Raw genomic sequence first — 16200 nt, 5'->3', positions numbered from 1 at the left:
ACTTAATTATACCTACTGATTATTCCCATTTATGAAGCGTGTAAGAAGTGCTTTTGTCGTGTTTTTTTTCTGCGAGGGGTTTGTTAAAATGTAGGTATCTTGTGAAGAAGGAAGTTTTTTTTTCAAAAGAAAGGACATATCGTTCCTTTCTTTAATTAGAAATTTCTGTCGAAAGTTCGCTGTTCATATAAAAGTTATATTATATCTCAGTAATGCTAATTTATATCAGAAGTGCAAGAAAAACAATGTATCCAACAGCCGGTCACAAAAGATCCTCATCGGGTTTTCTTTCCTTTGGCGCATTTCATTCATAAAAATGTTCACCTCATATTTTCTTTTCGTTGTTCCATTTTATATCAAATTACTAATTGTGTCTTTAAATTATATTTTCAGTTCGTGATATCTTCCACGAAGACAATCGCTTGGCTCCGCCAACATCCCCTGAGCCAAAACTACCATCGCCCCATCATCATACCAATTACACCAAAAATATTCGACCGTCGTTAGAATCGAATCCCATTTCAACAACAACTTCCCTGCCAACAACCAGTGCGAATAGCCGAACTGCCGACGATAGTCCACCTTCACGGAATACGCCAAACCGATTGACACCACCCACCACCACAGACGAAAGTATTACCGTACCAGCAGCATCTGCAACAGCATCATCGTCATCATCGCCGCCACCGCCACCACCACCGCGACCAAGACGATTTTTCTCGTCAATACTTGGCGGTGATCATCCTTATGGCAGTCGTGGTCACGTACTCACCCAAGCCCAACGTAAGGAATATCCCACCGAGGTGGTTGTAGCTGCTGCCGTTCCGCCAATCGTATCCTGCGAAGACGAACCCGTCTCAGATACAGTCGACTCAGATACAGAAGATCATAAATTAATAGTCGATGAGAAGCCAGTTGTTCCTGAAGAGAAACCGCTTAGTTTGAGAACGACAAAGACTCCGCCACCAGCGGAAACACGCCCAAGTCCACCGCCACCACCCGAACCGGCAGTAAGGTGTTCGGTAATCCAAAGAACGCCAAAGCCCAGAGATTCACACGATACCCGCCTTCCACTTGCATTGTCACTGGCTCATTTGGGCCCAGAGCAGGAACAGCCTATTGATTATCACGTTCCGAAGCGAAGAAGCGAGTTTGAGGACGAAGAGAAGGCGGCCGAGCGTGAGCGACGCATTCGGGAGGCTAGACGACGAAGTGCGATATTGGCAGCGAGAGCGGTTCTCGCCCATCCAAGACTTGCAAAACTGAGCGGCATTCTAGCTGCAGCAGCAGGTCACGGCAGGTCCTCGAATAGCGGGGGAACAGGCAACTCTGGTCAAGGGTCCGCGGGCGGTCACCAAAACGGAGGTGCAGCTGGACTGAACTTCAGTGTTGGTGGACAATTTGGCAGCGGAAGCGGCAACAGCGCAGCGAACAGCGGAAGCCTAGGCAGCGGCACAGGCGGCGGAGGAGGTGGTATGGGAGGAGGACGAGACGGTCGTTCGAATTACGGTCCAAACAGTCCACCCACGGGATCACTTCCGCCCTTCTACGAGAGTCTTAAGGCACAAGGCCTTGGCAACAACATGAATTCCTTTAACGCGGCGAATAGTAATTTTCTTATACAAAATGCGGCCGCCTATCTTATGGGTGGCGGCGCGGGTGTAGATGGTATTGGTGGGGCCGGGGGGAGCGGCCAGGGGAACTCGCCGGATATGACGCACTTAGGTTCGACGGCGGCATTCGCCAACGGTCTCGGTAATAATCCTTCAAATGGTAATCATATGAATGGTCTTAATCCAAAATATCCCATGTTCAATCACGCAGCTTACGGTATTATCCTGAAGGACGAGCCGGACATTGAGTATGACACAAAAATCGATATAGGCAACTTTGCCCAACAGGGGCTCCTGCACAACGGCAACAACGGGGGCAACAATCAGAACTGCTTTGGCAACGGCCACGGCAGTGGAGGCAACAACGGCGGGTACGATGTTAACGACTCCATGATGTCCGAAGTGGTTGATCCACTTCAGTTCACGGCGACGCTGACATTCTCCTCATCGGGCGACAACATCTTGGACACCTTATCGGATGCGGTTGATCTGAGTTCATTCCTGCAGCGGCTGCCCAGTGAAGACTCGCCGAGTCCTGGTCAGGAATTGGAGCTGGCTTCGACGCCCTCGCTCACTCCCGACTCGATCATTCAGAATGACGGTGTCAACTGCATGGACGCGTTCCACGAAAACATCATGAGTCACATAACCAACACCCCGGGACCGAATGGCTCGCGTGGCGTTGGGAACTGCTTCGACAACTCAAGATTCCACCTGCAAAACAGCAAGCTATACCAAGAGTCAACGCCTCCGCCGAGCTATCAGCAAGCCCACATGCATCTGCAACAGCAGCACCATCATCAGCAGCAGCAACAACACCATCATTTCTCAAGCCAGCAGCAACAACAGCAGCAGCAACATAGCTCTCACCCTCATCATCATCATCATCCGCATCCACATGTGCAACACCAGCAGCAGCAGGCGCAGCAACAGCAGCATCCTCATCATCACAACCATCACCAGGGAATGCTGTCCCATGCGCTAAATAACAGCAACTACCATCACATGGGCAGTGACAACAGCAATCTATCGCTGCCATCGCCCTCCTCGAGCAGTAGTCACCAGATGTCGAATGCGTCCACTGGAACTCTCGATCCAGTCGATGCCAAGCCCATCATCCAAAGTGTAAGTCCAAGATCTCAGTTCAAGAGGCAATCTCAACAACAACAACAACCGCAACAATTCACACTCAACAATGGTGGTACAGTGCTGGCAAGTGGTGGTGTCACAGAAGTCTGTGGCATACCCGCCCTATCGCCGCACGTACCACCGCTGGATGATACCAAGTTCCATATACTACATCAAAGGGTAAGCATCTAAAATATTCCTTCTTTTTTGAGACAGAACACACTTTTTTTCTTTCTCTTCTCTGTTAATGTATTGTACATAAATACCATAAATACTAAACGTATTTCTAGTCGTAGCATTACTTAAGGCTTAAGTTCAAGCTCAAGTCGTCCTCAAGTGGGAGGAAGACTTAGACGAAGAAGTGTGTTCGCCTGCAAAGAAATTGTGATATTTTTTATGTTTTCCCTATTTGTGTGTAGAACGTGGTGTTTATTTTTTGTCGCTGTCGATGTTGGTGGGTGTTTGTGTGATTTGTTTGTAATTTGTTTACCTTGTAGATATTTAAAATATGTACATATTTTAGTTTTTCCGTTTATTATTGATGAATGACTAGAAGAATGTAGGAGGATCAGAATGGGCATAAAAATGTAATTGAAAATGTTTTTTTTTTATCATTAAAAGCTATTCTTAGGGGCTGGTAATAGCTATCAGTAAAATCCATCAGTAAAATTTGAAACAGGACCAATCTGAAATGTTTTACTGATGAGGTTTTACAACAATCAATAAATTTACGTTATTAAATCTAGTAGACAACTTTTTGACTACTCAAATAGTGCCCTTAAAGGGTTAACATAGCAAGATTCTATCAGGTCATGTTATTCATTTCGGTTTTAGAAACTAAACAAAAAACGCAACTTATTTGAAAGACCTCAATGAACAAATAAATAACGCATACCTTTAATGCTTCCCAACTTTAAGTATTACCAAGTTAGTACTTTTTTGGTTGGCCGGCGTCTTAATACGCAACCTAACAAAATTCCTAAATGCGTTTGTAAATGTTTGTAAGAAAAAACCCTAAAAAAACATTTATATAGAAATATTTCAATAAAGTACATTTCCTGCTATCGGCAAGCTTTAAACTAAAGTTTGAGATTTATTTTGTGGGATGAAGTTACCAAGCTGGCCCAAGGATCATTTGAAATTTTTTTGTCCAATTTCAACTTTATCATCATTCCATTTCAAGTATTCTATAGAAATCAGATTAATTTCTGAATTCTTAGCGGAGCCCAGGTAGATAAAGTCCTTAATTACCTTAAAGTTAAATATTTGTTGCTAGAGAAGCTTTGACAAAGACGTCGGACCTTTCTTAATGACTTTTCCCTCAACCGCTAAGCCCATTTTTTAAACCTCAATCTCAATACTCATAAAGGCCTAATTGACATCACACTAAGTTCTTCCGATCACATATTTCAATGTCATCAGAATGTTCTTGTAATTGGGCAGACTTTTGAAAGATAGTTAGGCCTATCACGAAGTCCATAGTAATCGGAAACTTTTACGAATCACAAAATCCGTTCGTAATGCAAAATTATATGAGATTTTCCAATACCAACGTATTTGGCAATAATTTGTTTCGGGATTCGTAAAAGTTTCCGATTCAATGGAATTCTGATAAGACATGAGTGTCTCTAGTGTCGATCTTAGAGCTCTGCATTATTATTTCAAGAAGGATGTTAAAGAAATCACACGGAAGCTGGTCGGATCGAGAAACTTGAAGGAAATTTTCTTTCCTTAGGAATATTTCTTTAAGGGGGTATTCTGGTCTAGAAATTAAAAAAATCGATTTTTTTTTCTTTTCATATTTTCATAGTATAACTATTTTAGAATATGTCTACGAGAGGATTTTCCAAAATTCAAATTATTTTCGGAGAAATAAGTATTTTGCTGAGCAGCCATCCAAATCGGTTGGGCTGCAACTAATAGAACAAAAGACATAATGGGGTACTTTAAACGCGTTTTTCTCAGAACTGTCTTTTTGAATCTGATACCCACGATTTCTCAGGTTCTGCCGAACCGATTTACTTGAAATTTTAAGAGATTCATCTTTAGGGACTTGTCTACGTCCGGAACTACGGCCATCCCCAAATTTTCATTTTTAATATTTTTAACAAATCGAAGAATGTTCAAAAAAATGGTAAATTTTTTATATTTTTCTTTAGACAGCCGCCATTTTGTAAAAAGAAATGTTTGTAACTTTTCCGTAGTTCCAGACATTGCGACATTATTGTAGATTAATAATCTTTTTTAGTTTTTGATTTCAGATTTCTAAGAGAGTTAAAATCGTGGGTATGGTCACGCACCAAATTTTTGAGACGCACCACTCCATGAACTGATAACTAACGGAATTTTGATTTTTTTTTTACTTTTTTATTTTTTTTGTATGCTTCTAATGTGAATAAATAATGTATAAAAAAATGTATGGTAAAATTGTTGCTTGCTTTTTTCTACAGCACTTCAAAAATTACCTAAAATTCATGTCTCTAGACCAGAATACCCCCTTAAATAAATAAATTAGGTGGCGCAACAGTACGTGGAGAACCAGGGCCTAATGACTTACAACTCTAAACCATTCATGAGTGCGAGTAATTGTAGGGATAGAGGGGACCTACAGTTTATATGCAGAATCCGAATGGCTAATTTGAGAAAGCACTTTTTCATGACAAGAATTAGTCTTGGAGAATTTGTCAATTCCTCCCAAGAGCCAGTACCCGTGAATAAAAACTTTAGGTGGCACAGGCAGAGATCGAACCCAAGACCTCTCGCATGACAGTCCAACGCACTAACCATCATGCCACGGGTACTACTTTCTTTACATCGATATTTATATTAGTATCGTTAATCTCCCAAAAAAAAATTTTTAAGAGAGAGTGGAACATTCTGATTACAAAATCCGGTGCCATTTATTTATATGCTCAATCTGGGCATTTTTGTAGCATTGTAGCAATTTTCGTTGACGCAATTTCTGGTCCGTTTTTTATCTTTCATGTATCTCAAGCCCAGATTCTTGACAAAGACTATTTAACGAATACCATCCAAAGGTGTTAGATCTTAAGATCTTGGCCCTGAAGTAATAAATACTTTTTAATGTAACAAACTCATCGATTTAATGGGTCCTTTTAGAAATAAATAAATAAATGCTGGTGTGCCCCAGAACTCCGTTTTTTCTCCAGCCCTTTTCCTCATTTTTATAAATGATCTCCTATCTGCACTGATAGCACTCTTAGCTTTTCATATTCGTTTCCAGACTCACAACCCTCCTCTTTGTATGTGGAACTGCAACGGCAAAATATGGTTAGCTCATTAAATTCCGACCTACCCAGCATTGTACAATGGGGAATACAAAATCATGTGGAATTTAATGCTTCGAAAACCCAATTTGTCAGGTATCGTTAAAGCGAGATAAACCCTCTTTGCCACTATGAGTGACACTTACATCAACGAAACTGAAAATCTCGACATCCTCGGATTGTGCATCACATACGCGATGTCGCCAAAAATGCAGCAAGATCTCTAGGTTTTTTTGAGAAAATGCAAGAAAATTGTCTTTCCAACTGATCTGGGTACAACCTTCAAAATCTATATACGTCCGAAACTTGAATATAACTCTCATCTCTGGGTGCTTCAGTAACATATTTAAGCCTCTTGGACAGTATGATTGGTGACATTAACATCATCTACTCGGATTCGTCACTCTAACATCGGCGCAAGGTTTCTTGTCTCACCCTTTTTAACATTTTACAGTAATGTGAACGGACTATGCTCTAGTAAAATAGCCAGTTGAATTCCTTCCCTTAAACAATTTAATAGTAATACCCGCACTTCTAGTAATGCTCATTAGTTTACCATTGGGCCCAACTATGGCCCTACTATAAAGTACAGAGATTCATTTTTTAGTCGTACTACATGAATGTGGAACGCCTTGCCCCTTGCTACGGTCTATCTTTCCCTATCATTGCAATGTTCAGGAATTCAACCCTTCCCTCTTTTCTTAATGCCCACAATGTGTCTTTGGCATATTAAAGGTATATAAAACCCTTTTACTACTACTACTAAATAAATTAGGTGGCGCAACAGTCCATGAAGAACCAGGGCCTAGTGACTTACAACTCTCAACCATCCCTGTGTGCGAGTAATGTTGTCGGAGATGGAAAGGACCTACAGTTTATATGCCGAATTCAAAAGGCTAATTTGAGAAAGCAATTTTCATGACAAGAATTGCTCTTGTATAATTTGTCAATTTTTCGCCTCTACGATGGCCTAGGGCCTTAACAAAACGCAACTTTCACCTTCCTGTAAGCAAAATAGATCGGACTTAAGTAAACTAACAAAAAAAATTAAAACTATAATTCTCAAAAATTACAACATTTTAAAATGCTTAATCCAAGCGAGAGAATTTCAACCCTTCTAATGTTCGAGGGATAGAAGCATTATGAGAGAAGACAATTTTAATAGAACACTAAACAAGACCGTTTTTTACTTTTTGTGTGGCACTGTTTATGGTTGAGCCCATATACAAATGATGTCTAGCCCTTGCAATTAATTTAAAAAAAAAACATCGTAACAACGTGTCTTTTTAGATACTTTCCTTGACGTTGTAACGTGACGGTAATTTTCATGAAAAAATAAAAATAAGACCAGCGAGTGGCTTGTATGAAAACAAAACTGCGATGCAATCACCCTATTATTTCATTCCGCTTTTGAATTTGTACTCTGTAAAATATTCGAAGCGAAAAAAAATAAATGGTGATTTTTAAAAAGCTATAGAAAAGTTTAAAAAAAAAAAACACATACAATTCAGAAAAATGCATGAAATCTTTATTTGAATCAATAGTACGGTCCTTATAATTTAATGATTCAAGATTATTTCATGTTGACCTTGTCTGCGCCTCAAATGGTCCATCCGCTTAGTCTAATTTTCTACTCTTTCCAACATTTCGGCCGGTATCTCACGAATAAATGCTTTTATGTTGTCTTGCAATGCATCAATTGAAGCGGGCTTGTCTGTATAGAGATGAGCTTTAATATATCCCCACAAAAAAATAGTCCAAAGGCGTTAAATCGCACGATCTAGGCGCCCAATTGACCGGTCACAAACGTGAAATAAAATGTTCATCAAACTCGCCTCTCAATAAGACAATTTTTGCGCCTGCTATGTGGCATGCTGCACCGTCTTGTTGAAACCACATGTCATGCAAGTCAAACTTTTGCTTTTTAAGTTGGAACTGCGAACTTTTTTTGGATGCATTGGTAGCTTTTGCAACGCTTCTGGCTGATATTCACTCCAAAATCGAAAATTCTGGTCATTTACGTACCCATTGAGCCAAAAATGAACTTCGTCACTGAACAAAATTTTGATTGAAAATTGATCTTCGGCCATTTTTCCAAGAGCCCATTCACCAAAAATTTTATTTTGCCGTAGGTCCGTTCATCTTTAATTCTTGCACCTTAATCTTTCCGCAAAATTTTCACGTTGTTGAGTAACAGAGGCCCAATTGCTGCGAACGGCGACGTATCAATAATTGATGGTCTTCATTAACACTGTCCGATACATCTGCGATATTTTCTTCAGTTCGCACTCAACGTAAGCTTGTTGGTGGTTGGATGTCCAGCAATGTAGATCTCGCGCGAAATTTAGTCACAATAGCCCGAATAGCCGCTTCAGGGGGTAGATTAAATTGACCATATAATGGAAGAAGCGTGCGATGAACTTTCTTAACAGAGCACGCTTTTTGATAATAAAATTCAATAATTTGCAAGCCTTGTTAGTTTGTAAGACGATTCATGGTTAAATTGTAGACCAAACTGAAGTTGTTTGACAGTGAAATAAAACACGAACCGTGCGTCAGCTGTTTAAACCAGTGTTGCCAAAAAGATAATAGCTAAAAAATCACCCTTTAGTACCGACTTAAAATGTTTGACTTTTAATGTTAACTTATTATAAAGAGTCCGGCAAAAAGATCTCCCATATTTTAAAAGGCAATGACAAATAAATTAACAATTTAACAGAAACATTTTATTGAATTTTTCAAATTGGAACCAGACTTTTTTGTGGTTCCTAGTAAACTGATTTAAGTTTGGTTGGAGGAAGGTCTCAATCATGTGACAGTAGCGATCCGCATTAACTGTAACTTTTTGTCCATTTTCTTAGAAAAAATACGGAACTAACACCAAATTTAGCAACAGCATACCAAACTGTCACATAAAGGCCACGCCATTATGATTACTAAAAACGGCACCTAGACCTCTTTCTATCTATACCCGGAATACCATTTTATCTATAAATAGCTTTAAATATAAACGTCTAAAAATTTGAGAGGTTTCCTTGCCGGGCCCTGTAGCAGAGTATTTGTTTTGGGTAATTTGTATTTTCGTTAATAAATAAAGGCAATTAAGACATCATTACTCCAAATATTCCTCTTTCGAAATATATATTTCCATGTCAACAAAGTTCTCAGGGAAATTCTCGATAGGTCCTATTCAGGTATACACAAATTTTGGTGCCGATACTTTTGGAACTGTTCTTTAATAAATTCGACCTCCTGAACACGAATCTGCAATCGGTTTTTGCCTAGGAGCTCCCGTTTTCGTGTTATAGGAAATGGTGTTGCAAACCGGACGCCACTAAGAAATACCCAAAATAATTGTGAAAAGAAGAAAGTAAAACATTTTTTCTTTGAAAATCCATGTTTATTTATTGATATTAACATACAAATATAAAATACAATATATTTTTTACTGCTCATTTGATGTACTGGAACCCAAGAAACTACGTTTTTTTCTTGATATGCAATGTGGTTTTCTCGGACAATCTCTAAGCAGATTCCAGCAGTAATCTGCCATGATATGCGTATACCACTTGTCGTGGTATCGTTCTTTCATTGTCCTTATATCCTGGTGAAATCGTTCACCTTGGTCTTCACTCAAGTCTGCCAAGTTTTCAGGAAACCGATCCAAATGGTTTTGCAATCTCACGAAAAGCAGTCAGCATGTTATGAACCAAATCCTTATAATTTGAAGCCTTCTTATTGCCTAGAAAGTTTTCGACAACTGACACAAAAGATGTCCACGCTTTTCGCTCTTTTTCATTCATAAATTCAACAAAATTTGTGTCCTTTATTAGCCGTCTGATTTGAGGGCCATCGAATATGTCAGCTTTCATCTTTGTAGATATGAATTGAAAACATGATGAATCCTTATGTAGAGCCTTAACAAATTGCTTCATTAAGCCAAGTTTTTTATGAAGTGGAGGCAGTATTATTTTATTCCGATCAACCAAAGGCTCATTAATAACATTTTTTCCCTCCAACAACCATGTTCTCTCTTTCAGGCCAGTCTGTTTTTACCCAGTGATCTTGTTTAGCTCTGCTATCCCAAAGGCACAAGAAGCAGGGATATTTTGTGTATCCACCTTGCTGTCCAAGGAAGAAGTTGACCATTTTTAAATCAACACAAATAACTCATCCATGTTCGTGATACTTAATCTTTTCCAATACTATAGCTATATTCTTGTACTCTTCTTTCATTCGGGTTGAGTGAGCAATAGGTATTGATCCCAATTCGTTACCATTGTGTAAAAGCACACATTTCAAACTTCGCTTGGAACTGTCAATAAACAGAAGCCATCGATCTGGTTCATACTCGGGAAGGCCCATTTTTGTTAAGAGACCTTTAACATCGTGACAGAAAACGAGATCTTCTTCCTGAGAATAAAATGTAAGCAACTCTGCTTCCCTTTTACGATAAAAAGTTATCGTTGTTCCTTCAGTAGATTTTTTTCTTTTAGCGGCGATGCAAGTAACTCAGAACATTGTTTTGAGAGGTTAAGATCCCTGATGAGATCACTTAATTCACTTGGGTTAAATCGTTGGGGACTTGATTCATTTTCCTCATATTCACTGTCTTCATCTGTGTCGCAGTGGGGTATTTCATCCTCCGAAAGATCTGGTAGCTGATGAATGTTGGTATGGGACTTTCATCGGAATGAGGGATGGGCCTTCGAGCAGAGTCTAATTTAATTCAGGATACGTCCACTTGCTTCGGTTCTTACTATTGATGCCTCTGATATTCACTAGAAAGAAATAACAGTCATCATAGTGATTTTTTGGTTCTCTCCAAACATTCACACTCCTCCTTTTCCTATTTGTCCACTGACGTAGATGTTCAGTAGGCTAAATTAAATATTTCTGTAACTCAAAAATTAGAGCTTCTAGGGAAAAATGGTTTTCAGTTTTGAAATCAGCGTTAAAAGTACAAATAAAATCAGCTGCAAAATTAAAGGCACCAGCAATTTTTTTTGTAGACCTGTGATTATGAATAGCGAATGGAATTTTGGGCTGGAATCGAACATTTTTTGAAATCACTCAAATGTTTTGCAAAAGAGATTGTTGCTATATTTAAACATAGTTAAATTTGATTGACTTCCATTACGCTATTTCGAACTTTGCAAACGTTTGCTTTGTAGTATCCGTAGCGTGATGGTTAGTGCGTTGAACTTTCATGCAAGGATCTTGACCTCTTGCGAGGAATTGACAAATCCTTCAAGAGTAATTCTAGTCATGAAAAAGTGCTTTCTCCAATTAACCGTTCGAATTCGGCATATAAACTGTAGGTCCCCTCCATCTCTGACAAAATTACTCGCAAACAGGAATGGTTGAAAGTTGTAAGTCACTAGGCCCTGGTTCTTCATGGACTGTTGCGCCACCTAATTTATTTTTAATTTGAACGTTTGCTTAATATCGATTGTTCTAATGCTCTTCATAACTACGTCCGCATTCTTATTTTTGACGGATCTTAACCAAAAAAACATGCTTGTTCAATGAAAGTGGTGTTTAAATTCATCACCTCCTTGTTTGTGGTTTCACAAATCACTGGATTTGCTTAAAAAACTTCAGTGCTATCATCAAGTCTCCATTGGAATAATCTCAAAAACAACACCCAACATCATCAATTTTTGTATCCCAAATCCTTTTAAAACACTCACTATTATTGAGCTTTTATATTTATTTCTTTTTGTTTTGTTTTTGTTTTTTTTTCTTTAGTTGGGACTGCCACCCGAAGTGCAATTGGAATTCGTAAACGGTGGTCATGGCATCAAAAATCCACTCGCCATCGAGAACACCCATGGTCATGGCCATCGCATTCGTGAAGATGATAAAAATAAAACAGTTGTTGCTCCTGTTTGTGAGGATGATCCAACGAAATTTATCTGCCGCATTTGTTCGAAAACATTTACATTGCAAAGACTGCTGAATCGTCATATGAAATGTCATTCAGAAATTAAGCGATATTTGTGCACGTTCTGTGGCAAAGGCTTCAACGATACATTCGATTTGAAACGTCACACTCGAACACACACCGGTGTCCGTCCTTATAAGTGCAATTTGTGCGAGAAGAGCTTCACCCAAAGGTGTTCACTTGAATCTCACTGCCTTAAAGTGCACAGTGTGCAACATCAATACGCTTATAAGGAGCGTAGAGCTAAGGTGAGTTTTTGTTATTATTTTAAAAACACTCCTTTGGAAAGTTTATTGACTTGGTTTTTTTTTTAAATCTTTTCAGATGTACGTGTGCGAAGAATGTGGTCACACAACCTGTGAACCAGAAGTCCATTATCTTCATCTCAAAGAAAATCATCCCTATTCACCGGCTTTGCTTAAATTCTATGATAAGCGTCATTTTAAATTCACAAATTCTCAATTTGCGAATAATTTGTTAGGCCAATTACCAATGCCGGTTCATAATTAAAAAAAATACAAAAGAAAAACAAAGTCACAGAAATTATTCATTTAAAAAACAAACCTGTAAAAAAACAACCAAGTGAATTCAGAGTTACGTTTTGTATTAAGAATTTTTCTTCTATATTTTTTATTTTTGTTGATTTTTCCTCTTTTTTTTAAATCTATTTTATTTTCAATTGAATTGAATTTCTATTTAAATTATCATGAAGTTTATTATTTTTATTTTTTTTTAAGAATTTTGTTATATTTTTTAAGATCAAAAATCGACTCAATAAATTTATCTATTATTGAAAACAAAAATGATCTAAACAAACAAACAAAAAATCAATCATGATGCAAAAACAGATAAAAATATGAATAAGCTTTTGTGTTTTTTGTTTTGTTTTTGTTTTATACACAAAACTGGCTAACACTGCCCGTAAATGAAATAATCTTAATCATTCCAAATGTATATTAAAATAGAATATAAGATATAAGATAAATATAATATTTAAGTTTAAAATAAAATAAATACAAAATAATCCACAAAACTGTACTGATATTGAATCTCTTAATTTTTAATATAAGAATTATAATTTTATTTGTTTATTATTATTTTCATTTGTTTTAAGTATATAGGTTATTTAATTTTTTGGAATTTTGTTTATGGGCAGGCGAAACACATACACAGCAACAAATTATTATGGTTCCTCTTTAATTTTTTCTTAGAGAAGAATTTCGTAAGAGGCAGCGACAAAAAGATGAAGTTGATGAAGAAAAAAAACAAAACAAAATCAAAATAATTTAAAAACTACAATTCGGGTAAATTGTGCAATCAAATATGGTGATGGAAAAATAATTAAAAATAGTTAAGTTAATTATTTTAGTTTTTTTTTAAGTTTTGAGGTTAATACATGGATTTGTATTCCTCTTTGTTCATAGATGAAAAAAATAAACAACTAGAAAAATAAGTTCACAAAACAAATAAAAGACGAAAAATAATCCGAAAAGAAAAATAAAAACCACCAACTAACTGAATACGATTAGAATTAAGGAATTTTTGTCTAAATGAATATGATATTTATTTTCTTTTTAATTTTTTTCTTTGTTTACTAAATTAAATAATCTTAAAATCTCTTCCACCTTCGGCTTTAAATCGAAATTAGTTCTTTTTGTTTTTATTTTTCGATGCATTTAGTTTTTGTTTTCTTTTTTCAAAAATAAAAATCAATAATTTAGAATAATTACTGAGTAAATGTTCGTTTTATTATTCAAAATGTAGTTCTTAAGATAAACATGCATATATATATATATATATTTTAAATTAATGTATTCAAAATGTAAGAAGAAAATCGTATATAAAACTATAAAAAAATATTTAATTTAAACTACTCTTTTTTTTAATAATTTAAATTATGATGCAATGTGCGTAGAAGTAGACGTAGACGTAGAGTGAGAGTAGAGAAAGAGGATGTAATGTAATAATGTTGTAGAGAATACTCATGACAACAAAGAAATTTATTTTTTCTTAAGAAGATTTAAAACAAAAACGAATAAAATTATAAAATTATCTATTACACAATTTTGTGTGTTTTTATTTTATTTAAAAAAAAATTGAGAAGAACTTTGAAAGGTATATGTCGGGATTTTATCAGTTAAACAAGTCGTCATCCAAATGATGTACAAAGAAATCTTTTCAAACCATATGAGTAGATGAGAAGCAAAACTCGTTATGTCCACTTTTTTAAAAATTGAGTTTTATTTATTATTTCATCAATCAGAGCATATTGTACTCTTACAGACTAAGATACATAATTAAAAATTTAGTTACATATTTGTAGGTGGGTATATACAATTCAAATTACATTTAATTGATTTACATAGTTAATCTATTATTAAATAATAAAAAATGGTATACATGTATAATAAATAACAATATTTAAATTTTGTTCAAAACTATTGATTTAAAAGTTTCTCTGGGATAAACTTTTATATGGATTGCACCATATAAAAGTTTATCCCAGAGCAAACTAAATTGCTTTCTCTGATGCAACGAGAAATGGGTTCATTGCGACCATAGTTTGTGCGGTGAAACTGCTCATAAATTAAAAACCGTTCTTCCTAGAGGAGCATTACCCTTATGGACTAGAGCTGCTAGAGGTGGACAATTAACATGATTTGTAATGATATCCCGAACAAACATAATTGAAAAGTATTTACGACGAGCTTCTAGCGTTTTTATTCCACACAACAGGCATCTGGTTTCATAAGAAGGTGTTACTATTCTAAAATTTAACTTGAAAAAAGCATAACGTGTAAAATTTCTTTTATTTTTTTTTAATTCTTTCTGATGTATTTGCATAGTAAGGATTCCAAACTGTACAGCAATACTCAAGTACTGATCTTACCAGAGAGTTATAAAGAGATACAGCCCAATTCTAAAGGGCCTATTATGGATCACAACTCAACTTAGTTGAGTTGTAATCAAGACAACTGAATTTGAAGACAACTGCAAAAAAAAATCGTATTATGTAAGACAACTTTTTTCAGTTGAGTAGACCAAATACGTTGCCTACTTTTATGTGGTTGTTTTGTGTCAAAATCAGCTGTGTAAAGTAAAATACATAGGAATTTCAAAATTTTGAATTCAGTGCAAAATTTTATAAAAAAGACAAAATAAAAGGAAATGGAGAGATCTATTGATTTGTTTCTTGGAAATTCGGAAGAAGAAAATCCCCTGAATGTTGCACTGATGAGAAAAAATATTTGAGATCACTCCAATCCATTGGAACTATTTATAAACAAATTCTGTGATGAGTGTTGATTTTAATGTCTTCGTTTTGTTTGAGATTTATAAGTTACTTTAGACTCAACAAAGACGCATTTGTTTATGTGCTAAATGAAATCAAAGATCATTTGAAACAACCACAGCGTTCCTCCGCAATTCCACCAATTCTCAAACTCTGCACTGCCCTACGTTTCATGGCAGAAGGAAGTTTAAGATTGGTTAAACTTATATGCTGTGATGAACCACCCCCTGTGGTTTTCAAATTTAGCTTGTTGTTGGCAAGCTTTCTTTTTAAATTTCCCTTGTATTGGATCCATACCTGTATATGTGTATATACTTTGTAGAAAAATGATGGCTTTTGCATTCAGTTAAACTTACTCTTTGCCATTCTTTCGCTGTTCTTGATGGTGGTCCAATGCTATTCAGTTGAACAGCTATATTTTCCCATTCTTCGTCTTAGGTTCTTTTTGTGGAACCGAATTGTCGCTTGCCTCTAGCCAGCTCAGGTTTCTGCTGCAGAACCTCAATCAACCTCTCGAATGGGACAGGTTTAGTTATTTTTAATCTAAAAAAATTATTTTCTTACAGATGTTTATATTATTATTTGTAAAACTTACATTTTTTTCTCCATTTTCTTAAAAAAAATTGGTTTTCAATGAACTGTTGATGCCTACCGTTATGTTTTTGTACACACAAATGCACTACACAACTAGTAAATATCAGTTGCTGAATTTTGACAACAATCACAACTGAGAGACAACTCAACTGGCTTACATAATACCACAAACACACTTAAAAAGTCAACCATTTTTTAGTTGACTACTGGTTGACTTGTGTCAGTCAACTAGTTGTGATCGGTAATAGCGATTGCCAGATTACAACTCAATTTTATTCTTAGTTGTCTTACATAATAGGCCCCTAAATGAAAATTCCCAGGGAAATATTTCCCTTTTCC

The 16200-nt window shown here is 36.4% G+C and overlaps 1 protein-coding gene across 4 annotated transcripts in view; it reads left to right on the top strand.

Annotated features, from left to right (window-relative positions):
* The window catches only part of LOC129944559 (transcriptional regulator ovo), a 46779-nt gene extending 32738 nt beyond the window's left edge, over nucleotides 1–14041 (top strand). For 2 of the 4 annotated variants that reach the window (XM_056054080.1, XM_056054082.1), the window contains exons 2-4: nucleotides 394–2921; nucleotides 11780–12223; nucleotides 12300–14041. In XM_056054080.1, the coding sequence (XP_055910055.1) occupies nucleotides 394–2921; nucleotides 11780–12223; nucleotides 12300–12485 (3158 nt within the window). In that variant the 3' untranslated portion in view covers nucleotides 12486–14041. The remainder of the gene's footprint in view (nucleotides 1–393; nucleotides 2922–11779; nucleotides 12224–12299) is intronic. The other 2 variants (XM_056054081.1, XM_056054084.1) reach the window with 2 other exon arrangements.
* The last annotated feature ends 2159 nt before the right edge of the window (nucleotides 14042–16200 follow it).

Source organism: Eupeodes corollae, chromosome 2, assembly GCF_945859685.1.
Source record: "Eupeodes corollae chromosome 2, idEupCoro1.1, whole genome shotgun sequence".
Taxonomy (NCBI): Eukaryota; Metazoa; Arthropoda; class Insecta; order Diptera; family Syrphidae; genus Eupeodes; species Eupeodes corollae.
This window is presented reverse-complemented; position numbering and strand designations above follow the sequence as displayed.